Source organism: Coregonus clupeaformis, chromosome 14 (genome assembly GCF_020615455.1).
Source record: "Coregonus clupeaformis isolate EN_2021a chromosome 14, ASM2061545v1, whole genome shotgun sequence".
In the NCBI taxonomy this organism is placed as follows: Eukaryota; Metazoa; Chordata; class Actinopteri; order Salmoniformes; family Salmonidae; genus Coregonus; species Coregonus clupeaformis.
In genome coordinates this window covers 89,910-115,896 of record NC_059205.1, presented here as the reverse complement: position 1 = coordinate 115,896, position 25,987 = coordinate 89,910, and the positions used below count along the sequence as shown (strand labels likewise).

Here is a 25,987-nt window from a genome sequence, read left to right as displayed (position 1 = left end):
TCAAGAGGTAGGTAGCTATAGTAACCTGACAACACTCTCTGAAGATCAAGAGGTAGGTAGCTATAGTAACCCTGACAACACTCTCTGGAGATCAAGAAGTAGGTAGCTATAGTAACCCTGACAACACTCTCTGGAGATCAAGAGGTAGGTAGCTATAGTAACCCTGACAACACTCTCTGTAGATCAGGAGGTAGGTAGCTATAGTAACCTGACAACACTCTCTGAAGATCAGGAGGTAGGTAGCTATAGTAACCTGACAACACTCTCTGTAGATCAAGAGGTAGGTAGCTATAGTAACCCTGACAACACTCTCTGGAGATCAGGAGGTAGGTAGCTATAGTAACCCTGACAACACTCTCTGTAGATCAAGAGGTAGGTAGCTATAGTAACCCTGACAACACTCTCTGTAGATCAGGAGGTAGGTAGCTATAGTAACCTGACAACACTCTCTGTAGATCAAGAGGTAGGTAGCTATAGTAACCTGACAACACTCTCTGGAGATCAAGAGGTAGGTAGCTATAGTAACCCTGACAACACTCTCTGGAGATCAGGGGGTAGGTAGCTGTAGTAGCTATAGTAACCGTAACCCTGTAAGGTATATCAGACAGGGCTGTGTTGTGGTTGTTGTGGTGGTTTTGTAATGTCTGTGTTCTGCTTGTAGCTGTGACTTCCTGGACACGGCTCAGTACCATGTGTCTGCTCTCAACATAAAGGGAGAGAGCTCCTCCGTTGCCACCGTGGTCATCAAGAGTATGTTCTCCTCCTCTCATATCCTGTTTTTACATCTCTTCTGTATCTCTAAATCTTTGTTTATATTGAGCTCAACTTACTGAATCAAATATGTGTTATTCATATTAATTTGCATAGCATTTAAATCTCCACCAGGGTTCCAGGAGGGAGATAAAGTGGGACCTCTTGATGCTAAACCACGTGAGTCTAAATCTGGCTCCTGTCGTCAACCCTAACCCTAACCCTAACCCTAACCATAACCCTAACCCTAAACCACGTGAGTCTAAATCTGGCTCCTGTCTGTCTCTATATCCTGTAGAGGTGTCAACCCTAACCCTAAACCATGTGAGTCTAGTCTGAAATCTGGCTCCTGTCTGTCTCTCTATATGCTGTAGAGGTATCATGGTATAGTTCAGTATGACTGTTGTCTTAGTTCTGTAGAGCACTCTGTTGTTCGTCATCTGTCTGTCTGTCTCTCTTTCAGATGGGTTCTGCTCGGAGCATGGCGTGACCTTTGAGACAGCCATCATAGACTCGTTTGAGGTGGCGTTCGGCCGGGAGGGAGAGACTCTGAGTCTGGGCTGCACCGTCATCGTCTACCCAACCGTTAAACGCTACCAGCCTGATGTCCTCTGGTACAGAGATGGTGGGTAGCAACACAAACACAGGGCCCTAACCTACTTCATTTATATACAATTAAACAACTTTAAATTCTATTTGGAGAACAGCAAAAACAAGCAAAAATGACTCCAGCCATTATCACCTTGGCTGCTGTAGGTCCATTCACCTCAGTCACACATAGCCTATTAGTTATACAATTCTAATGTTATTCCCCTGAAAGATCCTGTGGAGATGTTCATATTGAAACACACAGTGGTTGTATTTTAATGTCGGCCTATAGGGAAGATAGATCCTGTGGAGATGTTCATATTGAAACATACACTGGTTGTATTTTAATGTAGGCCTATAGGGAAGATAGGTCCTGTGGAGATGTTCATATTGAAACATACAGTGGTTGTATTTTAATGTAGGCCTATGGGGAAGATAGGTCCTGTGGAGATGTTCATATTGAAACATCGTCACAGGACCTATCTTCCCTATAGGTTACATTAAAATTCAATTAACATGCAAACAATACAGTTCTAAAAATGTTATATGTTTTCGTTTCTTCACTGATGCTACGTGTCGGTGTGAATCATTTCTAATTTTTCCCCCTCTTTCAGGGGTATAACATTAGAATGGTATTTTAATGTCGGTCTATAGGGAAGATAGGCCTGTGGAGATGTTCATATTGAAACATATGTTATTTTTTGAAGTTTGTAACTTGTTTGATAAGATTAGTACAGATTTTCTCAGGGGACACATGGGGCCACAACCCCAAGTTTTGGAACCACTGTACTAACCTCTCTCTCTCCTCTGCTTCCTCCTGCATGCATTGCATTCTGCCTCAGCTTTACCACTGAGCACCACATCACTGTTTCAGTAGCCTACTCTCTGTAAAGCAAAGTTATGAGAACTTAGTAGCCTATTTTTTGCTGCTGTTGAGGTAGGCTCTGTTTAATGTTAGCTTCTTACGTCATTCTTCTAGCTGGCTTAGTAATGCTAGCCAGAGCCTTCAACGTTACTGCGATAGACGTCTCTGCCGGCAGCTAGCCACCTGACTGACTGACATATCTATAAGCAATTATTTACCAGTTGTTCACTCATTCTCCGAGAGTCGGTTTTCGTTTGCTTGGGGGATATCTGTAGACACGATAGAAGTCGCGGGCGGTTTTAAAATAACCTTTTGTCCGACATCTCGCAAAACACACTGTCAGTAGCGTCTCTATTGCCTACTTGAGCCGACCACGAGCTGGGGTATTTCCTTTCACGTCTCAGGCCCTCAGCCTGTGCCACGAGAGGGCGGAGTTAACCATTTGAGAGAGAGGTGAATGTGCTGCTAAAAGGCAAATCAGGAGGCAAATAATGGTGACATAATGAACAAACCTGTTCGTGATTCCACTCGTTCACAAAGAGGCAGGCTCAATGAGTACTCAGTCAAATCAAGTATATAAGCGTTCTGAGCTTTGATCAACGCTGGTAGGAATATTTAGTTGTTGACCCGTAATTGATTTTCTTTATTGTGTACAAAATATATATTTGTATTACTTTATATATTTTTCAAATGTGACCGACCGCTTTGATTTGGTCTTATGTAGCAACATTTTGAAATTGTGTTTTTTACATTGGATAAAAGTACCGACTCAGAGCTAGAAAATGGTATATCATACACCGCAGTTGAAGAACAAGGGAAAGTAATTCTGCTTTGAAAGTTGATAAACTTGTAACCTCACTTTTGAGAAAATGGCCCTTAAATGTTTTGGTACACCTACTGGAGAGCTCTTCTTTGTCTACACCCATTCAGTATCGTTCACACCCTCTTAAGCTTTAGCCCCACCCATCTCTTTAAGGACTCATGTGAGGTCATGTGCTGAACAGAGTGAGAAGAGTAGTAAACAACCAAATATTTAAAAAGTGATAAAAGTAGTCGCCTACAATAAGGAACAATTCCAGGTAAAAATACACTTCATCTAGTCCTTGGCCTATATCCTAATCTGACTTTGGTGCAGGTCATGTTGTTCCTCACATTACCTTCTCTGGTAAAACAAACAATATATCAAATAAAATCTATGTTTATTTGTCACTTTCACAGGATACAGAAGGTGTAAACGGTACAGTGAAATGGTTACTTGGCCATAATCACCCCCAGACACACCTGGCTAACTTGATGGGTCATGTAATCATCTGGCGAAGTGGAGTCTTTTGTTTAGACATGTAGCTAGCTAGCTAGCTAAACAATGAACCGGCATAATCCCAACTCATTCTACTACCAATACAAACATTGTCATAGCTGTACATTTACATTTACATTTTAGTCATTTAGCAGACGCTCTTATCCAGAGCGACTTACAGGAGCAATTAGGGTTAAGTGCCTTGCTCAAGGGCACATTTACGTCATTTAGCAGACGCTCTTAACCAGAGCGACTACAAATTGGTGCATTCACCCTATAGCCAGTGGGATAACCACTTTACAATTATACTTATTTATTTATTTATTTTTATTTATTTTATTTTTTTTTGGGGGGGGGGAAGGGTAGAAGGATTACTTTATCCTATCCCAGGTGTTCCTTAAAGAGGTGGGGTTTCAAATGTCTCCGGAAGGTGGTGAGTGACTCCGCTGTCCTGGCGTCGTGAGGGAGCTTGTTCCACCATTGGGGTGCCAGAGCAGCGAACAGTTTTGACTGGGCTGAGCGGGAACTATGCTTCCGCAGAGGAAGGGAAGCCAGCAGGCCAGAGGTGGATGAACGCAATGCCCTCGTTTGGGTGTAGGGACTGATCAGAGCCTGAAGGTACGGAGGTGCCGTTCCCCTCACTGCTCCATAGGCAAGCACCATGGTCTTGTAACGGATGCGAGCTTCAACTGGAAGCCAGTGGAGTGTGCGGAGGAGGGGGGTGACGTGAGAGAACTTGGGAAGGTTGAACACCAGACGGGCTGCGGCATTCTGGATGAGTTGTAGGGGTTTAATGGCACAGGCAGGGAGCCCAGCCAACAGCGAGTTGCAGTAATCCAGACGGGAGATGACAAGTGCCTGGATTAGGACCTGTGCCGCTTCCTGTGTAAGGCAGGGTCGTACTCTCCGAATGTTGTAGAGCATGAACCTGCAGGATCGGGTCACCGCCTTGATGTTAGCGGAGAACGACAGGGTGTTGTCCAGGGTCACGCCAAGGCTCTTCGCGCTCTGGGAGGAGGACACAACGGAGTTGTCAACCGTGATGGCGAGATCATGGAACGGGCAGTCCTTCCCCGGGAGGAAGAGCAGCTCCGTCTTGCCAGGGTTCAGCTTGAGGTGGTGATCCGTCATCCATGCTGATATGTTGGCCAGACATGCAGAGATGCGATTCGCCACCTGGTTATCAGAAGGGGGAAAGGAGAAGATTAGTTGTGTATCGTCAGCGTAGCAATGATAGGAGAGGCCATGTGAGGATATGACAGAGCCAAGTGACTTGGTGTATAGCGAGAATAGGAGAGGGCCTAGAACTGAGCCCTGGGGGACACCAGTGGTGAGAGCACGTGGTGCGGAGACAGCTTCTCGCCACGCCACTTGGTAGGAGCGACCGGTCAGGTAGGACGCAATCCAGGAGTGAGCCGCGCCGGAGATGCCCAGCTCGGAGAGGGTGGAGAGGAGGATCTGATGGTTCACTGTATCAAAGGCAGCAGACAGGTCTAGAAGGACAAGAGCAGAGGAGAGAAAGTTAGCTTTAGCAGTGCGGAGAGCCTCCGTGACACAGAGAAGAGCAGTCTCAGTTGAATGACCAGTTCTGAAACCTGACTGGTTTGGATCAAGAAGGTCATTCTGAGAGAGATAGCAAGAGAGTTGGCTAAAGACGGCACGCTCAATAGTTTTGGAAAGGAAAGAAAGAAGGGATACTGGTCTGTAGTTGTTGACATCAGTGGGATCGAGTGTTGGGTTTTTTTGAGAAGGGGGTGCAACTCTCGCTCTCTTGAAGACGGAAGGGACATGGCCAGCGGTCAAGGATGAGTTGATGAGCGAGGTGAGGTAGGGGAGAAGGTCACCGGAGATGGTCTGGAGAAGAGAGGAGGGGATGGGGTCAAGCGGGCAGGTTGTTGGGCGGCCTGCAGTCACTAGTCGCAAGATTTTATCTGGAGAGAGAGGGGAGAAAGAAGTCAAAGCATAGGGTAGGGCAGTGTGAGCATTAGACTTAACAACAGTGTCATTAGACTTAACAAACGAGGATCGGATGTCGTCAACCTTCTTTTTCAAAGTGGTTGACGAAGTCATCCACAGAGAGGGGGAGGAGGGGGGTTCAGCAGTGAGGAGAATGTGGCAAAGAGCTTCCTAGGGTTAGTACTGGGCTATAACTAGCAATGCAAATGGTTTTTTCTGATTGGAATAATATTACTATACAGATCATTTTACATTTACGTCATTTAGCAGACGCTCTTATCCAGAGTGACTTACAAATTGGTGCATTGACCTTATAGCCAGTGTTTTTTTGTTTTTTGGGGGGGGTAGAAGGATTACTTAGATCATACATGTAATGTTAGCTAGCGAGCCAGCAAGCTAACATTCACTAGCTAACTCAGTATACTTTAACTTACAATGAAAACAACTTTCTGACAAAATTTAAACAGTATCATATCTAAAAATGTAGCTAGACTCTTACCCGTATATATGGATGAACGCTTACACGGCAGACTGGACCCATTTAACTCTGTTTTGTTTGTAGCTACATCTTGTTTGGCGTTGTGTCAAGTCACTCCGGTTCACACTGACCATGGCGTGTGCAGAAAGTAGCCCATCCCTTTTTCCAACTGATCTGTTGATAGCGCTTGCTAAATTCAGGGTATCAATGTTGTTGAGAAAAGTAGCAAAACTTTTGTAGATCCCGATGGCTAACGTTATATCTTTCAAAAATGGCGCGGTAGAAAGGACTATCAACAAATACTGAGCAGCTCACGTTATCGAGAGAAGCATGCTACATGGCAGACCAATCCAAACTCATCTCCCGGCATGTCCAGCCCATCCATTATCTCAGCCAATCATGGCTAGCGGGAAGGTTCCTGTAATTTAACAATTTTATTTGTGTTTAGGGATGGAATACAAGTTTGTTATTAAGACACATGAAAGTTCACGTTCCAGAAGGCATTTATGCCCAAAAACGCATTTTGATAAAAAATTAATGTTTATGTTCAAATGCCTCTCCTGTGAAGTAGTGACATACGCCTAGATTCCTGAAACGAGTCAAAAATTAGAACAAAATACAGAGGTAGGACGCGCATGCACACACACACACACACACACACACACACACACACACACACACACACACACACACACACACACACACACACACACACACACACACAGAGAGTTGCTGTGCTGAGCTGTTCTTGGACCTACAGCACCCAAAGACCTTTCACACTGTCCTGTGCTTTATCTTTGTGAAGTAATGAGTCCATCTGTCTGATGTGTGTGTTCTCCCCAGGCAAGGCCCTGTCAGAGTCTAAGTGGGTCCACAGCCACTGGAGTGGAGAGAAAGCCACACTGACACTGGTCCATCTTAACAAGGAGGATGAAGGACTCTACACCCTGAGAGTTAACACCAAGTCTGGCTTCCAGACCCACTCCGCTTACGTCTTCGTCAGAGGTATGACCCGAAATGGTTTACTTAACAGTACGATATGATACAGTACGATATCATAGGCTATAATAACATACCATAAGTAAGCAATAATGCATGACAAGGTTTGTATTATAAGGGAATGGCAGTGTGAGAAGACATGAGGCTGAAGGCCAGCTGAGCGCTGGTCCAAAGACTGAGATCAGGAGAAGTACAACTACAGCATGTGTTTCATTCATGTGTACGGCAGTGGATCAGTTCAAATGGCAGTGTTAACCAGTGGATCAGTTCAAATGGCAGTGTTAACCAGTGGATCAGTTCAAATGGCAGTGTTAACCAGTGGATCAGTTCAAATGGCAGTGTTAACCAGTGGATTAGTTCAAATGGCAGTGTTAACCAGTGGATCAGTTCAAATGGCAGTGTTAACCAGTGGATCAGTTCAATTGGCAGTGTTAACCAGTGGATCAGTTCAATTGGCAGTGTTAACCAGTGGATCCGTTCAATTGGCAGTGTTAACCAGTAGATCAGTTCAATTGGCAGTGTTAACCAGTGGATCAGTTCAAATGGCAGTGTTAACCAGTGGATTAGTTCAAATGGCAGTGTTAACCAGTGGATCAGTTCAAATGGCAGTGTTAACCAGTGGATTAGTTCAAATGGCAGTGTTAACCAGTGGATCAGTTCAATTGGCAGTGTTAACCAGTGGATCAGTTCAAATGGCAGTGTTAACCAGTGGATTAGTTCAAATGGCAGTGTTAACCAGTGGATTAGTTCAAATGGCAGTGTTGGCCAGTGGATCAGTTCAAATGGCAGTGTTAACCAGTGGATCAGTTCAAATGGCAGTGTTGGCCAGTGGATCAGTTCAAATGGCAGTGTTAACCAGTGGATCAGTTCAATTGGCAGTGTTAACCAGTGGATCAGTTCAAATGGCAGTGTTAACCAGTGGATTAGTTCAAATGGCAGTGTTAACCAGTGGATTAGTTCAAATGGCAGTGTTGGCCAGTGGATCAGTTCAAATGGCAGTGTTAACCAGTGGATCAGTTCAAATGGCAGTGTTGGCCAGTGGATCAGTTCAAATGGCAGTGTTAACCAGTGGATCAGTTCAATTGGCAGTGTTAACCAGTGGATCAGTTCAATTGGCAGTGTTAACCAGTGGATCCGTTCAATTGGCAGTGTTAACCAGTAGATCAGTTCAATTGGCAGTGTTAACCAGTGGATTATTTCAAATGGCAGTGTTGGCCAGTGGATCAGTTCAAATGGCAGTGTTAACCAGTGGATCAGTTCAAATGGCAGTGTTAACCAGTGGATCAGTTCAAATGGCAGTGTTGGCCAGTGGATCAGTTCAAATGGCAGTGTTAACCAGTGGATCAGTTCAATTGGCAGTGTTAACCAGTGGATCAGTTCAATTGGCAGTGTTAACCAGTGGATCCGTTCAATTGGCAGTGTTAACCAGTAGATCAGTTCAATTGGCAGTGTTAACCAGTGGATCAGTTCAATTGGCAGTGTTAACCAGTGTATCCGTTCAAATGGCAGTGTTAACCAGTGGATCTGTTCAAATGGCAGTGTTAACCAGTGGATCTGTTCAAATGGCAGTGTTAACCAATGGGTTACTTCATATGGCAGTGTGGTCCTCTGTAGCTCAGCTGGTAGAGCACGGCGCTTGTAACGCCAGGGTAGTGGGTTCGATCCCCGGGACCACCCATACACAAAAATGTATGCACGCATGACTGTAAGTCGCTTTGGATAAAAGCGTCTGCTAAATGGCATATTATTATTATTATTAACCAGTGACTGTCTCAGTGATGTGTCTCTCTGTCTCAGTTTTATCTCCTGAAATGTTGCTTCTATATCAGTCTCCACCCAACACACCGAAACACACTGCAGAGAGAGGAAAGGAGAGTAGAGGGGGGGTGCTAGTCTAATAAATGAAAGGTTTCTTCAGGTAAAGCAGACCTTACTATATCCCCAATGAATGACTACAGGACAGCTTTAAAGGGTTTGATAGATGTGTGACAGACAGTGGAGTGATCTGAGTGGTAGTGTAATGTCTTAAGGGCGTGATGTTACACAGTGGAGATACTTGTGAACAGACTACAGGCTCTGTAATGTCATGTAGCCAGAATTGGTCTCACTGGCTGTTATGGCGTGTTCTCACAAGTGTGTGTGTGTGTGTGTGTGTGTGTGTACAAGTATTTACGCGTGTGTGTACAAGTATTTACGCGTGTGTGTGTCACAGATGAAGAGGTGGAGTTGGAAGGTGTTCCCGTGGCGCCCCTTGACGTGCGTTGCCATGACGCCAATAAGGACTACGTTGTGGTGACATGGAAACAGCCGGCGGTGGAGGGAAGCAGCTCCATCCTGGGATACTTCATTGATAGGTAGGGACCCTCTTCTTCTCTTCTGTGGTTTCCTAGCTCTCTGTGAAGGTTAGCGCTCTCTCCTCTTTAGACAGATCAGCGTTCTGTACCTGGACACACTAGGTCCATGCTACTAATCTCTGTGCGTGTGCAGGTGTGAGGTCGGCCACCACCACTGGGCTCAGGGTTAGGGTTAGGGTTAGGGTTAGGGTTAGGGTTCTGTACCTGGACACACTAGGTCCATGCTGCTAATCTGTTGCAGGTGTGAGGTCGGCCACCACCACTGGGCTCAGGGTTAGGGTTAGGGTTAGGGTTAGGGTTAGGGTTAGGGTTCTGTACCTGGACACACTAGGTCCATGCTACTAATCTCTGTGCGTGTGCAGGTGTGAGGTCGGCCACCACCACTGGGCTCAGTGTAACGACACCCCTGTGAAGTACGCCCGTTTCCCAGTAACGGGGCTGATTGAGGGGAGGAGCTACACCTTCCGGGTCAGAGCCATCAACCGGGCTGGGGTCAGCCGACCTTCTAGAGCCTCTGATCCTGTTACGGCCATAGACCCCCACGACAGGGCTCGCCATCGAGGTCAGCATCTGATTGGTTAGAACAGGAGTGACCAAACCTCCTCCTGGAGAGCTATTGGTTGTGCAGGTGATAGGATCATGTTGTAACCCGCTGTTGTAACCCGCTGTTGTAACCCTCTGTCTCTGTCTCTGTCTCTAACCCTAACCCTCTGTCTCTGTCTCTGTCCCTAACCCTAACCCTCTGTCTCTGTTTCTGTCCCTAACCCTCTGTCTCTGTCTCTGTCTCTAACCCTAACCCTCTGTCTCTGTCTCTGTTTCTGTCCCTAACCCTAACCCTCTGTCTCTGTTTCTGTCCCTAACCCTAACCCTCTGTCTCTGTCTCTGTTTCTGTCCCTAACCCTCTGTCTATGTCTCTGTCCCTAACCCTAACCCTCTGTCTCTGTCTCTGTCCCTAACCCTAACCCTCTGTCTCTGTTTCTGTCCCTAACCCTCTGTCTCTGTCTCTGTCTCTAACCCCTAACCCTCTGTCTCTGTCTCTGTTTCTGTCCCTAACCCTAACCCTCTGTCTCTGTTTCTGTCCCTAACCCTAACCCTCTGTCTCTGTCTCTGTTTCTGTCCCTAACCCTCTGTCTCTGTCTCTGTCCCTAACCCTAACCCTCTGTCTCTGTCTTTGTCCCTAACCCTAACCCTCTGTCTCTGTCTCTGTCCCTAACCCTAACCCTCTGTCTCTGTTTCTGTCCCTAACCCTCTGTCTCTGTCTCTGTCTCTAACCCTAACCCTCTGTCTCTGTCTCTGTCCCTAACCCTAACCCTCTGTCTCTGTTTCTGTCCCTAACCCTCTGTCTCTGTCTCTGTCTCTAACCCTAACCCTCTGTCTCTGTCTCTGTTTCTGTCCCTAACCCTAACCCTCTGTCTCTGTTTCTGTCCCTAACCCTAACCCTCTGTCTCTGTCTCTGTTTCTGTCCCTAACCCTCTGTCTCTGTCTCTGTCCCTAACCCTAACCCTCTGTCTCTGTCTCTGTCCCTAACCCTAACCCTCTGTCTCTGTCTCTGTCCCTAACCCTAACCCTCTGTCTCTGTTTCTGTCCCTAACCCTCTGTCTCTGTCTCTGTCTCTAACCCTAACCCTCTGTCTCTGTCTCTGTTTCTGTCCCTAACCCTAACCCTCTGTCTCTGTTTCTGTCCCTAACCCTAACCCTCTGTCTCTGTCTCTGTTTCTGTCCCTAACCCTCTGTCTCTGTCTCTGTCCCTAACCCTAACCCTCTGTCTCTGTCTCTGTCCCTAACCCTAACCCTCTGTCTCTGTTTCTGTCCCCTAACCCTCTGTCTCTGTCTCTGTCTCTAACCCTAACCCTCTGTCTCTGTCTCTGTTTCTGTCCCCTAACCCTAACCCTCTGTCTCTGTTTCTGTCCCTAACCCTAACCCTCTGTCTCTGTCTCTGTTTCTGTCCCTAACCCTCTGTCTCTGTCTCTGTCCCTAACCCTAACCCTCTGTCTCTGTCTCTGTCCCTAACCCTAACCCTCTGTCTCTGTCTCTGTCTCTAACCCTAACCCTCTGTCTCTGTCTCTGTCTCTGTCTCTGTTTCTGTCCCTAACCCTCTGTCTCTGTCTCTAACCCTAACCCTCTGTCTCTGTCTCTTTCTCTAACCCTAACCCTCTGTCTCTGTTTCTGTCCCTAACCCTAACCCTCTGTCTCTGTTTCTGTCTCTCCCCAACCAACCTCTGTCTCTGTCTCTGTCCCTAACCCTAACCCTCTGTCTCTGTCTCTGTTTCTGTCCCTAACCCCAACCCTCTGTCTCTGTCTCTGTTTCTGTCCCTAACCCTAACCCTCTGTCTCTGTCTCTGTCTCTGTTTCTGTCCCTAACCCTCTGTCTCTGTCTCTGTCCTCTATCTCTATCTCTTCCCTAACCCTCTGTCTCTGTCTCTGTCCCTAACCCTAACCCTCTGTCTCTGTCTCTGTTTCTGTCCCTAACCCTCTGTCTCTGTCTCTGTCCCTAACCCTAACCCTCTGTCTCTGTCTCTGTTTCTGTCCCTAACCCTAACCCTCTGTCTCTGTCTCTGTTTCTGTCCCTAACCCTAACCCTCTGTCTCTGTCTCTGTTTCTGTCCCTAACCCTAACCCTCTGTCTCTGTCTCTGTTTCTGTCCCTAACCCTAACCCTCTGTCTCTGTCTCTGTCTCTGTTTCTGTCCCTAACCCTAACCCTCTGTCTCTGTCTCTGTCTCTAACCCTAACCCTCTGTCTCTGTCTCTGTTTCTGTCCCTAACCCTAACCCCCTGTCTCTGTCTCTGTCTCTAACCCTAACCCTCTGTCTCTGTCTCTGTTTCTGTCCCTAACCCTAACCCTCTGTCTCTGTCTCTTTCTGTCCCTAACCCTCTGTCTCTGTCTCTGTCTCTGTTTCTGTCCCTAACCCTCTGTCTCTGTCTCTGTCTCTAACCCTAACCCTAACCCTCTGTCTCTGTCTCTTTCTGTCCCTAACCCTAACCCTCTGTCTCTGTCTCTGTTTCTGTCCCTAACCCTAACCCTCTGTCTCTGTCTCTGTTTCTGTCCCTAAACCTCTGTCTCTGTCTCTAACCCTAACCCTCTGTCTCTGTCTCTTTCTGTCCCTAACCCTCTGTCTCTGTCTCTGTCTCTGTTTCTGTCCCTAACCCTCTGTCTCTGTCTCTGTCTCTAACCCTAACCCTAACCCTCTGTCTCTGTCTCTTTCTGTCCCTAACCCTAACCCTCTGTCTCTGTCTCTGTTTCTGTCCCTAACCCTAACCCTCTGTCTCTGTCTCTGTTTCTGTCCCTAAACCTCTGTCTCTGTCTCTAACCCTAACCCTCTGTCTCTGTCTCTTTCTGTCCCTAACCCTCTGTCTCTGTCTCTGTCTCTGTTTCTGTCCCTAACCCTAACCCTCTGTCTCTATCTCTGTTTCTGTCCCTAACCCTCTGTCTCTGTCTCTGTTTCTGTCCCTAACCATCTGTCTCTGTCTCTGTCTCTAACCCTAACCCTCTGTCTCTGTCTCTGTTTCTGTCCCTAACCCTCTGTCTCTGTCTCTGTTTCTGTCCCTAACCCTCTGTCTCTGTCTCTGTTTCTGTCCCTAACCCTCTGTCTCTGTCTCTGTTTCTGTCCCTAACCCTAACCCTCTGTCTCTGTCTCTGTTTCTGTCCCTAACCCTAACCCTCTGTCTCTGTTTCTGTCCCTAACCCTAACCCTCTGTCTCTGTCTCTGTTTCTGTCCCTAACCCTAACCCTCTGTCTCTGTCTCTGTTTCTGTCCCTAACCCTCTGTCTCTGTCTCTGTTTCTGTCCCTAACCCTCTGTCTCTGTCTCTGTTTCTGTCCCTAACCCTCTGTCTCTGTCTCTGTTTCTGTCCCTAACCCTAACCCTCTGTCTCTGTCTCTGTCTCTGTTTCTGTCCCTAACCCTCTGTCTCTGTCTCTGTCCCTAACCCTAACCCTCTATCTCTGTCTCTTTCTCTAACCCTAACCCTCTGTCTCTGTCTCTGTCCCTAACCCTAACCCTCTGTCTCTGTCTCTGTTTCTGTCCCTAACCCTAACCCTCTGTCTCTGTCTCTGTTTCTGTCCCTAACCCTAACCCTCTGTCTCTGTCTCTGTTTCTGTTTCTGTTTCTGTCCCTAACCCTAACCCTCTGTCTCTGTCCCTAACCCTAACCCTCTGTCTCTGTCTCTGTTTCTGTCCCAAACCTCTGTCTCTGTCCCTAACCCTAACCCTCTGTCTCTGTCTCTTTCTGTCCCTAACCCTCTGTCTCTGTCTCTGTCTCTGTTTCTGTCCCTAACCCTAACCCTCTGTCTCTGTCTCTGTTTCTGTCCCTAACCCTAACCCTCTGTCTCTGTCTCTGTCCCTAACCCTAACCCTCTGTCTCTGTCTCTGTTTCTGTCCCTAACCCTAACCCTCTGTCTCTGTTTCTGTCCCTAACCCTCTGTCTCTGTCTCTGTCTCTGTTTCTGTCCCTAACCCTAACCCTCTGTCTCTGTCTCTTTCCCTAACCCTAACCCTCTGTCTCTGTCTCTGTTTCTGTCCCAAACCTCTGTCTCTGTCTCTTTCCCTAACCCTAACCCTCTGTCTCTGTCTCTGTTTCTGTCCCAAACCTCTGTCTCTGTCTCTGTCTCTGTCCCTAACCCTAACCCTCTGTCTCTGTCTCTTTCTGTCCCTAACCCTCTGTCTCTGTTTCTGTCCCTAACCCTAACCCTCTGTCTCTGTCTCTGTCCCTAACCCTAACCCTAACCCTCTGTCTCTGTTTCTGTCCCTAACCCTAACCCTAACCCTCTGTCTCTGTTTCTGTCCCTAACCCTAACCCTAACCCTCTGTCTCTGTTTCTGTCCCTAACCCTAACCCTCTGTCTCTGTCTCTGTCCCTAACCCTAACCCTAACCCTCTGTCTCTGTCTCTGTCCCTAACCCTAACCCTCTGTCTCTGTCTCTGTCCCTAACCCTAACCCTCTGTCTCTGTCTCTGTCCCTAACCCTAACCCTAACCCTCTGTCTCTGTCTCTGTCCCTAACCCTAACCCTCTGTCTCTGTTTCTGTCCCTAACCCTAACCCTCTGTCTCTGTTTCTGTCCCTAACCCTAACCCTCTGTCTCTGTCTCTGTCCCTAACCCTAACCCTCTGTCTCTGTTTCTGTCCCTAACCCTAACCCTCTGTCTCTGTCTCTGTTTCTGTCCCTAACCCTAACCCTCTGTCTCTGTTTCTGTTTCTGTCCCTAACCCTAACCCTCTGTCTCTGTCTCTGTTTCTGTCCCTAACCCTAACCCTCTGTCTCTGTCTCTGTTTCTGTCCCTAACCCTAACCCTCTGTCTCTGTCTCTGTTTCTGTCCCTAACCCTAACCCTCTGTCTCTGTCTCTTTCTGTCCCTAACCCTAACCCTCTGTCTCTGTCTCTGTTTCTGTCCCTAACCCTAACCCTCTGTCTCTGTTTCTGTCCCTAACCCTCTGTCTCTGTCTCTGTTTCTGTCCCTAACCCTAACCCTCTGTCTCTGTTTCTGTTTCTGTCCCTAACCCTAACCCTCTGTCTCTGTCTCTGTTTCTGTCCCTAACCCTAACCCTCTGTCTCTGTCTCTGTCTCTGTTTCTGTCCCTAACCCTAACCCTCTGTCTCTGTCTCTGTCTCTGTCTCTGTCTCTGTCTCTGTCCCTAACCCTAACCCTCTATCTCTTTCTCTAACCCTAACCCTCTGTCTCTGTCTCTGTCCCTAACCCTAACCCTCTGTCTCTGTCTCTGTTTCTGTCCCTAACCCTCTGTCTCTGTCTCTGTCCCTAACCCTAACCCTCTGTCTCTGTCTCTGTTTCTGTCCCTAACCCTAACCCTCTGTCTCTGTCTCTGTTTCTGTCCCTAACCCTAACCCTCTGTCTCTGTCTCTGTTTCTGTCCCTAACCCTAACCCTCTGTCTCTGTTTCTGTTTCTGTCCCTAACCCTAACCCTCTGTCTCTGTTTCTGTTTCTGTCCCTAACCCTAACCCTCTGTCTCTGTTTCTGTCCCTAACCCTAACCCTCTGTCTCTGTCTCTGTTTCTGTCCCTAACCCTAACCCTCTGTCTCTGTCTCTGTCTCTGTTTCTGTCCCTAACCCTAACCCTCTGTCTCTGTCTCTGTCTCTGTCTCTGTCTCTGTCTCTGTCCCTAACCCTAACCCTCTATCTCTTTCTCTAACCCTAACCCTCTGTCTCTGTCTCTGTCCCTAACCCTAACCCTCTGTCTCTGTCTCTGTTTCTGTCCCTAACCCTCTGTCTCTGTCTCTGTCCCTAACCCTAACCCTCTGTCTCTGTCTCTGTTTCTGTCCCTAACCCTAACCCTCTGTCTCTGTCTCTGTTTCTGTCCCTAACCCTAACCCTCTGTCTATGTCTCTGTTTCTGTCCCTAACCCTAACCCTCTGTCTCTGTCTCTGTCTCTGTTTCTGTCCCTAGCCCCCTGTCTCTGTCTCTGTCTCTAACCCTAACCCTCTGTCTCTTTCTCTGTTTCTGTCCCTAACCCTAACCCTCTGTCTCTGTCTCTTTCTGTCCCTAACCCTCTGTCTCTGTTTCTGTCCCTAACCCTAACCCTCTGTCTCTGTTTCTGTCCCTAACCCTAACCCTCTGTCTCTGTCTCTGTTTCTGTCCCTAACCCTAACCCTCTGTCTCTGTCTCTGTCTCTGTTTCTGTCCCTAACCCTAACCCTCTGTCTCTGTCTCTGTCTCTGTCTCTGTCTCTGTCTCTGTCCCTAACCCTAACCCTCTATCTCTTTCTCTAACCCCTAACCCTCTGTCTCTGTCTCTGTCCCTAACCCTAACCTCTGTCTCTGTCTCTGTTTCTGTCCCTAACCCTCTGTCTCTGTCTCTGTCCCTAACCCTAACCCTCTGTCTCTGTCTCTGTTTCTGTCCCTAACCCTAACCCTCTGTCTCTGTCTCTGTTTCTGTCCCTAACCCTAACCCTCTGTCTCTGTCTCTGTTTCTGTCCCTAACCCTAACCCTCTGTCTCTGTCTCTGTTTCTGTCCCTAACCCTAACCCTCTGTCTCTGTCTCTGTCTCTGTTTCTGTACTTAGCCCCCTGTCTCTGTCTCTGTCTCTAACCCTAACCCTCTGTCTCTGTCTCTGTTTCTGTCCCTAACCCTAACCCTCTGTCTCTGTCTCTGTTTCTGTCCCTAACCCTAACCCTCTGTCTCTGTCTCTGTCTCTGTTTCTGTCCCTAACCCCCTGTCTCTGTCTCTGTCTCTAACCCTAACCCTCTGTCTCTGTCTCTGTTTCTGTCCCTAACCCTAACCCTCTGTCTCTGTCTCTTTCTGTCCCTAACCCTCTGTCTCTGTCTCTGTCTCTAACCCTAACCCTAACCCTCTGTCTCTGTCTCTTTCTGTCCCTAACCCTAACCCTCTGTCTCTGTCTCTGTTTCTGTCCCTAACCCTAACCCTCTGTCTCTGTCTCTGTTTCTGTCCCTAAACCTCTGTCTCTGTCTCTAACCCTAACCCTCTGTCTCTGTCTCTTTCTGTCCCTAACCCTCTGTCTCTGTCTCTGTCTCTGTTTCTGTCCCTAACCCTCTGTCTCTGTCTCTGTCTCTAACCCTAACCCCTAACCCTCTGTCTCTGTCTCTTTCTGTCCCCTAACCCTAACCCTCTGTCTCTGTCTCTGTTTCTGTCCCTAACCCTAACCCTCTGTCTCTGTCTCTGTTTCTGTCCCTAAACCTCTGTCTCTGTCTCTAACCCTAACCCTCTGTCTCTGTCTCTTTCTGTCCCTAACCCTCTGTCTCTGTCTCTGTCTCTGTTTCTGTCCCTAACCCTAACCCTCTGTCTCTATCTCTGTTTCTGTCCCTAACCCTCTGTCTCTGTCTCTGTTTCTGTCCCTAACCCTCTGTCTCTGTCTCTGTTTCTGTCCCTAACCCTAACCCTCTGTCTCTGTCTCTGTTTCTGTCCCTAACCCTCTGTCTCTGTCTCTGTCCCTAACCCTAACCCTCTGTCTCTGTCTCTGTCCCTAACCCTAACCCTCTGTCTCTGTCTCTGTCTCTAACCCTAACCCTCTGTCTCTGTCTCTGTTTCTGTCCCTAACCCTCTGTCTCTGTCTCTTTCTGTCCCTAACCCTAACCCTCTGTCTCTGTTTCTGTCCCTAACCCTAACCCTCTGTCTCTGTCTCTGTTTCTGTCCCTAACCCTAACCCTCTCTAACTCTCTGTCTCTGTCTCTGTTTCTGTCTCTAACCCTAACCCTCTGTCTCTGTTTCTGTTTCTGTCCCTAACCCTCTGTCTCTGTCTCTGTCCCTAACCCTCTGTCTCTGTCTCTGTCCCTAACCCTAACCCTCTGTCTCTGTTTCTGTCCCTAACCCTAACCCTCTGTCTCTGTTTCTGTCCCTAACCCTAACCCTCTGTCTCTGTCTCTGTCCCTAACCCTCTGTCTCTGTCTCTGTCCCTAACCCTAACCCTCTGTCTCTGTTTCTGTCCCTAACCCTAACCCTCTGTCTCTGTTTCTGTCCCTAACCCTAACCCTAACCCTCTGTTTCTGTCCCTAACCCTAACCCTCTGTCTCTGTCTCTGTTTCTGTCCCTAACCCTAACCCTCTGTCTCTGTCTCTGTCCCTAACCCTAACCCTCTGTTTCTGTCCCTAACCCTAACCCTCTGTCTCTGTCTCTGTTTCTGTCCCTAAACCTCTGTCTCTGTCTCTGTCCCTAACCCTCTGTCTCTGTTTCTGTCCCTAAACCTCTGTCTCTGTCTCTGTCCCTAACCCTCTGTCTCTGTTTCTGTCCCTAACCCTAACCCTCTGTCTCTGTCTCTGTTTCTGTCCCTAAACCTCTGTCTCTGTCTCTAACCCTAACCCTCTGTCTCTGTCTCTTTCTGTCCCTAACCCTCTGTCTCTGTCTCTGTCTCTGTTTCTGTCCCTAACCCTAACCCTCTGTCTCTATCTCTGTTTCTGTCCCTAACCCTCTGTCTCTGTCTCTGTTTCTGTCCCTAACCCTCTGTCTCTGTCTCTGTTTCTGTCCCTAACCCTAACCCTCTGTCTCTGTCTCTGTTTCTGTCCCTAACCCTCTGTCTCTGTCTCTGTCCCTAACCCTAACCCTCTGTCTCTGTCTCTGTCCCTAACCCTAACCCTCTGTCTCTGTCTCTGTCTCTAACCCTAACCCTCTGTCTCTGTCTCTGTTTCTGTCCCCTAACCCTCTGTCTCTGTCTCTTTCTGTCCCTAACCCTAACCCTCTGTCTCTGTTTCTGTCCCTAACCCTAACCCTCTGTCTCTGTCTCTGTTTCTGTCCCTAACCCTAACCCTCTGTCTCTGTTTCTGTCCCTAACCCTAACCCTCTGTCTCTGTTTCTGTCCCTAACCCTCTGTCTCTGTCTCTGTTTCTGTCCCTAACCCTCTGTCTCTGTCTCTGTTTCTGTCCCTAACCCTAACCCTCTGTCTCTGTCTCTGTTTCTGTCCCTAACCCTCTGTCTCTGTCTCTGTCCCTAACCCCTAACCCTCTGTCTCTGTCTCTGTCCCTAACCCTAACCCTCTGTCTCTGTCTCTGTCTCTAACCCTAACCCTCTGTCTCTGTCTCTGTTTCTGTCCCTAACCCTCTGTCTCTGTCTCTTTCTGTCCCTAACCCTAACCCTCTGTCTCTGTTTCTGTCCCTAACCCTAACCCTCTGTCTCTGTCTCTGTTTCTGTCCCTAACCCTAACCCTCTCTAACTCTCTGTCTCTGTCTCTGTTTCTGTCTCTAACCCTAACCCTCTGTCTCTGTTTCTGTTTCTGTCCCTAACCCTCTGTCTCTGTCTCTGTCCCTAACCCTCTGTCTCTGTCTCTGTCCCTAACCCTAACCCTCTGTCTCTGTTTCTGTCCCTAACCCTAACCCTCTGTCTCTGTTTCTGTCCCTAACCCTAACCCTCTGTCTCTGTCTCTGTCCCTAACCCTCTGTCTCTGTCTCTGTCCCTAACCCTAACCCTCTGTCTCTGTTTCTGTCCCTAACCCTAACCCTCTGTCTCTGTTTCTGTCCCCTAACCTAACCCTAACCCTCTGTTTCTGTCCCTAACCCTAACCCTCTGTCTCTGTCTCTGTTTCTGTCCCTAACCTAACCCTCTGTCTCTGTCTCTGTCCCTAACCCCTAACCCTCTGTTTCTGTCCCTAACCCTAACCCTCTGTCTCTGTCTCTGTTTCTGTCCCTAAACCTCTGTCTCTGTCTCTGTCCCTAACCCTCTGTCTCTGTTTCTGTCCCTAAACCTCTGTCTCTGTCTCTGTCCCTAACCCTCTGTCTCTGTTTCTGTCCCTAACCCTAACCCTCTGTCTCTGTCTCTGTTTCTGTCCCTAAACCTCTGTCTCTGTCTCTAACCCTAACCCTCTGTCTCTGTCTCTTTCTGTCCCTAACCCTCTGTCTCTGTCTCTGTCTCTGTTTCTGTCCCTAACCCTAACCCTCTGTCTCTATCTCTGTTTCTGTCCCTAACCCTCTGTCTCTGTCTCTGTTTCTGTCCCTAACCCTCTGTCTCTGTCTCTGTTTCTGTCCCCTAACCCTAACCCTCTGTCTCTGTCTCTGTTTCTGTCCCTAACCCTCTGTCTCTGTCTCTGTCCCTAACCCTAACCCTCTGTCTCTGTCTCTGTCCCTAACCCTAACCCTCTGTCTCTGTCTCTGTCTCTAACCCTAACCCTCTGTCTCTGTCTCTGTTTCTGTCCCTAACCCTCTGTCTCTGTCTCTTTCTGTCCCTAACCCTAACCCTCTGTCTCTGTTTCTGTCCCTAACCCTAACCCTCTGTCTCTGTCTCTGTTTCTGTCCCTAACCCCAACCCTCTGTCTCTGTTTCTGTCCCTAACCCTAACCCTCTGTCTCTGTTTCTGTCTCTGTCCCTAACCCTCTGTCTCTGTCTCTGTTTCTGTCCCTAACCCTCTGTCTCTGTCTCTGTTTCTGTCCCTAACCCTAACCCTCTGTCTCTGTCTCTGTTTCTGTCCCTAACCCTAACCCTCTGTCTCTGTCTCTGTTTCTGTCCCTAACCCTAACCCTCTGTCTCTGTCTCTGTTTCTGTCCCTAACCCTAACCCTCTGTCTCTGTCTCTGTTTCTGTCCCTAACCCTAACCCTCTCTAACTCTCTGTCTCTGTCTCTGTTTCTGTCTCTAACCCTAACCCTCTGTCTCTGTCTCTGTCCCTAACCCTAACCCTCTGTCTCTGTCTCTGTCCCTAACCCTCTGTCTCTGTCTCTGTCTCTAACCCTAACCCTCTGTCTCTGTCTCTGTTTCTGTCCCTAACCCTAACCCTCTGTCTCTGTTTCTGTCCCTAACCCTAACCCTCTGTCTCTGTCTCTGTTTCTGTCCCTAACCCTAACCCTCTCTAACTCTCTGTCTCTGTCTCTGTTTCTGTCCCTAACCCTAACCCTCTGTCTCTGTCTCTGTTTCTGTCCCTAACCCTAACCCTCTCTAACTCTCTGTCTCTGTCTCTGTTTCTGTCCCTAACCCTAACCCTCTGTCTCTGTCTCTGTTTCTGTCCCTAACCCTAACCCTCTGTCTCTGTCTCTGTTTCTGTCCCTAACCCTAACCCTCTGTCTCTGTTTCTGTCCCTAACCCTAACCCTCTGTCTCTGTTTCTGTCCCTAACCCTCTGTCTCTGTCTCTGTCTCTTTCCCTAACCCTAACCCTCTGTCTATGTCTCTGTCCCTAACCCTAACCCTCTGTCTATGTCTCTGTCCCTAACCCTAACCCTCTGTCTCTGTCTCTGTTTCTGTCCCTAACCCTCTGTCTCTGTCTCTGTTTCTGTCCCTAACCCTCTGTCTCTGTCTCTGTTTCTGTCCCTAACCCTCTGTCTCTGTCTCTGTTTCTGTCCCTAACCCTCTGTCTCTGTCTCTGTTTCTGTCCCTAACCCTAACCCTCTGTCTCTGTCTCTGTCTCTGTTTCTGTCCCTAACCCTCTGTCTCTGTCTCTGTCCCTAACCCTAACCCTCTATCTCTGTCTCTTTCTCTAACCCTAACCCTCTGTCTCTGTCTCTGTCCCTAACCCTAACCCTCTGTCTCTGTCTCTGTTTCTGTCCCTAACCCTAACCCTCTGTCTCTGTCTCTGTTTCTGTCCCTAACCCTAACCCTCTGTCTCTGTCTCTGTTTCTGTTTCTGTTTCTGTCCCTAACCCTCTGTCTCTGTCTCTGTCCCTAACCCTAACCCTCTGTCTCTGTCTCTGTCCCTAACCCTAACCCTCTGTCTCTGTCTCTGTTTCTGTCCCTAACCCTCTATCTCTGTCTCTTTCTCTAACCCTAACCCTCTGTCTCTGTCTCTGTCCCTAACCCTAACCCTCTGTCTCTGTCTCTGTTTCTGTCCCTAACCCTAACCCTCTGTCTCTGTCTCTGTTTCTGTCCCTAACCCTAACCCTCTGTCTATGTCTCTGTTTCTGTTTCTGTTTCTGTCCCTAACCCTAACCCTCTGTCTCTGTCCCTAACCCTAACCCTCTGTCTCTGTCTCTGTTTCTGTCCCAAACCTCTGTCTCTGTCCCTAACCCTAACCCTCTGTCTCTGTCTCTTTCTGTCCCTAACCCTCTGTCTCTGTCTCTGTCTCTGTTTCTGTCCCTAACCCTAACCCTCTGTCTCTGTCTCTGTTTCTGTCCCTAACCCTAACCCTCTGTCTCTGTTTCTGTCCCTAACCCTAACTCTCTCTAACTCTCTGTCTCTGTCTCTGTTTCTGTCCCTAACCCTAACCCTCTGTCTCTGTCTCTGTTTCTGTCCCAAACCTCTGTCTCTGTCTCTGTCCCTAACCCTAACCCTCTGTCTCTGTCTCTTTCTGTCCCTAACCCTCTGTCTCTGTTTCTGTCCCTAACCCTAACCCTCTGTCTCTGTCTCTGTCCCTAACCCTAACCCTAACCCTCTGTCTCTGTCTCTGTCCCTAACCCTAACCCTCTGTCTCTGTTTCTGTCCCTAACCCTAACCCTCTGTCTCTGTTTCTGTCCCTAACCCTAACCCTCTGTCTCTGTTTCTGTTTCTGTCCCTAACCCTAACCCTCTGTCTCTGTCCCTAACCCTAACCCTAACCCTCTGTCTCTGTCTCTGTTTCTGTCCCAAACCTCTGTCTCTGTCTCTGTTTCTGTCCCTAACCCTAACCCTCTGTCTCTGTTTCTGTCCCTAACCCTAACCCTCTGTCTCTGTTTCTGTCCCTAACCCTAACCCTCTGTCTCTGTTTCTGTCCCTAACCCTCTGTCTCTGTTTCTGTCCCTAACCCTAACCCTCTGTCTCTGTTTCTGTCCCTAACCCTCTGTCTCTGTTTCTGTCCCTAACCCTAACCCTCTGTCTCTGTTTCTGTTTCTGTCCCTAACCCTAACCCTCTGTCTCTGTCTCTGTTTCTGTCCCTAACCCTAACCCTCTGTCTCTGTCTCTGTCTCTGTTTCTGTCCCTAACCCTAACCCTCTGTCTCTGTCTCTGTCTCTGTCTCTGTCTCTGTCTCTGTCCCTAACCCTAACCCTCTATCTCTTTCTCTAACCCTAACCCTCTGTCTCTGTCTCTGTCCCTAACCCTAACCCTCTGTCTCTGTCTCTGTTTCTGTCCTTAACCCTCTGTCTCTGTCTCTGTCCCTAACCCTAACCCTCTGTCTCTGTCTCTGTTTCTGTCCCTAACCCTAACCCTCTGTCTCTGTCTCTGTTTCTGTCCCTAACCCTAACCCTCTGTCTCTGTCTCTGTTTCTGTCCCTAACCCTAACCCTCTGTCTCTGTCTCTGTTTCTGTCCCTAACCCTAACCCTCTGTCTCTGTCTCTGTCTCTGTTTCTGTCCCTAGCCCCCTGTCTCTGTCTCTGTCTCTAACCCTAACCCTCTGTCTCTGTCTCTGTTTCTGTCCCTAACCCTAACCCTCTGTCTCTGTCTCTTTCTGTCCCTAACCCTCTGTCTCTGTCTCTGTCTCTGTTTCTGTCCCTAACCCTCTGTCTCTGTCTCTGTCTCTAACCCTAACCCTAACCCTCTGTCTCTGTCTCTTTCTGTCCCTAACCCTAACCCTCTGTCTCTGTCTCTGTTTCTGTCCCTAACCCTAACCCTCTGTCTCTGTCTCTGTTTCTGTCCCTAAACCTCTGTCTCTGTCTCTAACCCTAACCCTCTGTCTCTGTCTCTTTCTGTCCCTAACCCTCTGTCTCTGTCTCTGTTTCTGTCCCTAACCCTAACCCTCTGTCTCTATCTCTGTTTCTGTCCCTAACCCTCTGTCTCTGTCTCTGTTTCTGTCCCTAACCATCTGTCTCTGTCTCTGTCTCTAACCCTAACCCTCTGTCTCTGTCTCTGTTTCTGTCCCTAACCCTCTGTCTCTGTCTCTGTCCCTAACCCTAACTCTCTCTAACTCTCTGTCTCTGTTTCTGTCCCTAACCCTAACCCTCTGTCTCTGTTTCTGTCCCTAACCCTAACCCTCTGTCTCTGTCTCTGTTTCTGTCCCTAACCCTCTGTCTCTGTCTCTGTCCCTAACCCTAACTCTCTCTAACCCTCTGTCTCTGTTTCTGTCCCTAACCCTAACCCTCTGTCTCTGTTTCTGTCCCTAACCCTAACCCTCTGTCTCTGTCTCTGTTTCTGTCCCTAACCCTAACCCTCTGTCTCTGTCTCTGTTTCTGTCCCTAACCCTCTGTCTCTGTCTCTGTTTCTGTCCCTAACCCTCTGTCTCTGTCTCTGTTTCTGTCCCTAACCCTCTGTCTCTGTCTCTGTTTCTGTCCCTAACCCTAACCCTCTGTCTCTGTCTCTGTCTCTGTTTCTGTCCCTAACCCTCTGTCTCTGTCTCTGTCCCTAACCCTAACCCTCTATCTCTGTCTCTTTCTCTAACCCTAACCCTCTGTCTCTGTCTCTGTCCCTAACCCTAACCCTCTGTCTCTGTCTCTGTTTCTGTCCCTAACCCTAACCCTCTGTCTCTGTCTCTGTCTCTGTTTCTGTCCCTAACCCTCTGTCTCTGTCTCTGTCCCTAACCCTAACCCTCTATCTCTGTCTCTTTCTCTAACCCTAACCCTCTGTCTCTGTTTCTGTCCCTAACCCTAACCCTCTGTCTATGTCTCTGTTTCTGTTTCTGTTTCTGTCCCTAACCCTAACCCTCTGTCTCTGTCCCTAACCCTAACCCTCTGTCTCTGTCTCTGTTTCTGTCCCAAACCTCTGTCTCTGTCCCTAACCCTAACCCTCTGTCTCTGTCTCTTTCTGTCCCTAACCCTCTGTCTCTGACTCTGTCTCTGTTTCTGTCCCTAACCCTAACCCTCTGTCTCTGTCTCTGTTTCTGTCCCTAACCCTAACCCTCTGTCTCTGTTTCTGTCCCTAACCCTAACCCTCTGTCTCTGTCTCTGTTTCTGTCCCTAACCCTAACCCTCTGTCTCTGTCTCTGTTTCTGTCCCTAACCCTAACCCTCTGTCTCTGTCTCTGTTTCTGTTTCTGTCCCTAACCCTAACCCTCTGTCTCTGTCTCTTTCTGTCCCTAACCCTAACCCTCTGTCTCTGTCTCTGTTTCTGTCCCTAACCCTAACCCTCTGTCTCTGTTTCTGTCCCTAACCCTAACCCTCTGTCTCTGTTTCTGTCCCTAACCCTAACCCTCTGTCTCTGTTTCTGTCCCTAACCCTAACCCTCTGTCTCTGTTTCTGTTTCTGTCCCTAACCCTAACCCTCTGTCTCTGTCTCTGTTTCTGTCCCTAACCCTAACCCTCTGTCTCTGTCTCTGTTTCTGTCCCTAACCCTAACCCTCTGTCTCTGTCTCTGTTTCTGTTTCTGTCCCTAACCCTAACCCTCTGTCTCTGTCTCTTTCTGTCCCTAACCCTAACCCTCTGTCTCTGTCTCTGTTTCTGTCCCTAACCCTAACCCTCTGTCTCTGTTTCTGTCCCTAACCCTCTGTCTCTGTCTCTGTTTCTGTCCCTAACCCTAACCCTCTCTAACTCTCTGTCTCTGTGTGTCTTAGCTGGTCCCTCTGCTCCCTTCACCGGAATGATCAAGTTCACTGAGGAAGACGCTACAGGTTAGACCAATAATTATACACTTTATATACACTTCCTATGCATTATCTATAGACCTCTCTGCTGTTTACTGTCTTAATGTGAGGAAGACTTCCACTGTTTATTACAATAATCCTGACCCCTGACCCTTGTTGACCCCTCAGTGGGCGTGGTCCCAGGTGAGCCCACCGACCTGGTGGTTACCGAGGCAACGAAGAACTACGTGGTTCTGGCCTGGACTCCTCCCGCTCAGAGAGGTCATGAGGGGGTTATGTACCTCGTAGAGAAGGTGAGAGGATGATTGATTGATTGATTGATGGGTTTAATGATTGATACATTGATTGGTTTATTGATTGATTGATTGATTGATTGATTGATGGGTTGATTGGTTCAACTTTCAACTTTATTGTCACGTGCACGAGTACAGTGAAATGCCTTTCTTCTGAGCTCCAAACCCAACAATGCCGTAATCAATATCAGTAGAACTATAAAACCTACATAAAAAAACACACAAAAATAAGAATTAAGAAGAACACGAGAAAGCAAGAAGCTATATACAGGGTCATTTCCAGGGTCAGTTCCAATACCATACTATATACAGGGTCAGTTCCAGGGTCAGTTCCAATACCATACTATATACAGGGTCAGTTCCAATACCATACTATATACAGGGTCAGTTCCAATACTATACTATATACAGGGTCAGTTCCAATACCATACTATATACAGGGTCAGTTCCAATACCATACTATATACAGGGTCAGTTCCAGGGTCAGTTCCAATACCATACTATATACAGGGTCAGTTCCAGGGTCAGTTCCAATACCATACTATATACAGGGTCAGTTCAATACCATACTATATACAGGGTCAGTTCAATACCATACTATATACAGGGTCAGTTCCAATACCA

The 25,987-nt window shown here is 48.1% G+C and overlaps 1 protein-coding gene across 1 annotated transcript in view; it reads left to right on the top strand.

Moving 5' to 3' along the window:
• Positions 1-25,987, top strand: part of LOC121580517 (M-protein, striated muscle) — a 171,639-nt gene that overhangs the window by 60,821 nt on the left and 84,831 nt on the right. Inside the window, exons 7-14 of the mRNA XM_045224866.1 lie at positions 662-750; positions 886-930; positions 1,214-1,375; positions 6,778-6,939; positions 9,146-9,287; positions 9,650-9,849; positions 25,041-25,097; positions 25,239-25,363. Of these exons, the coding sequence (XP_045080801.1) occupies positions 662-750; positions 886-930; positions 1,214-1,375; positions 6,778-6,939; positions 9,146-9,287; positions 9,650-9,849; positions 25,041-25,097; positions 25,239-25,363 (982 nt within the window). The remainder of the gene's footprint in view (positions 1-661; positions 751-885; positions 931-1,213; positions 1,376-6,777; positions 6,940-9,145; positions 9,288-9,649; positions 9,850-25,040; positions 25,098-25,238; positions 25,364-25,987) is intronic.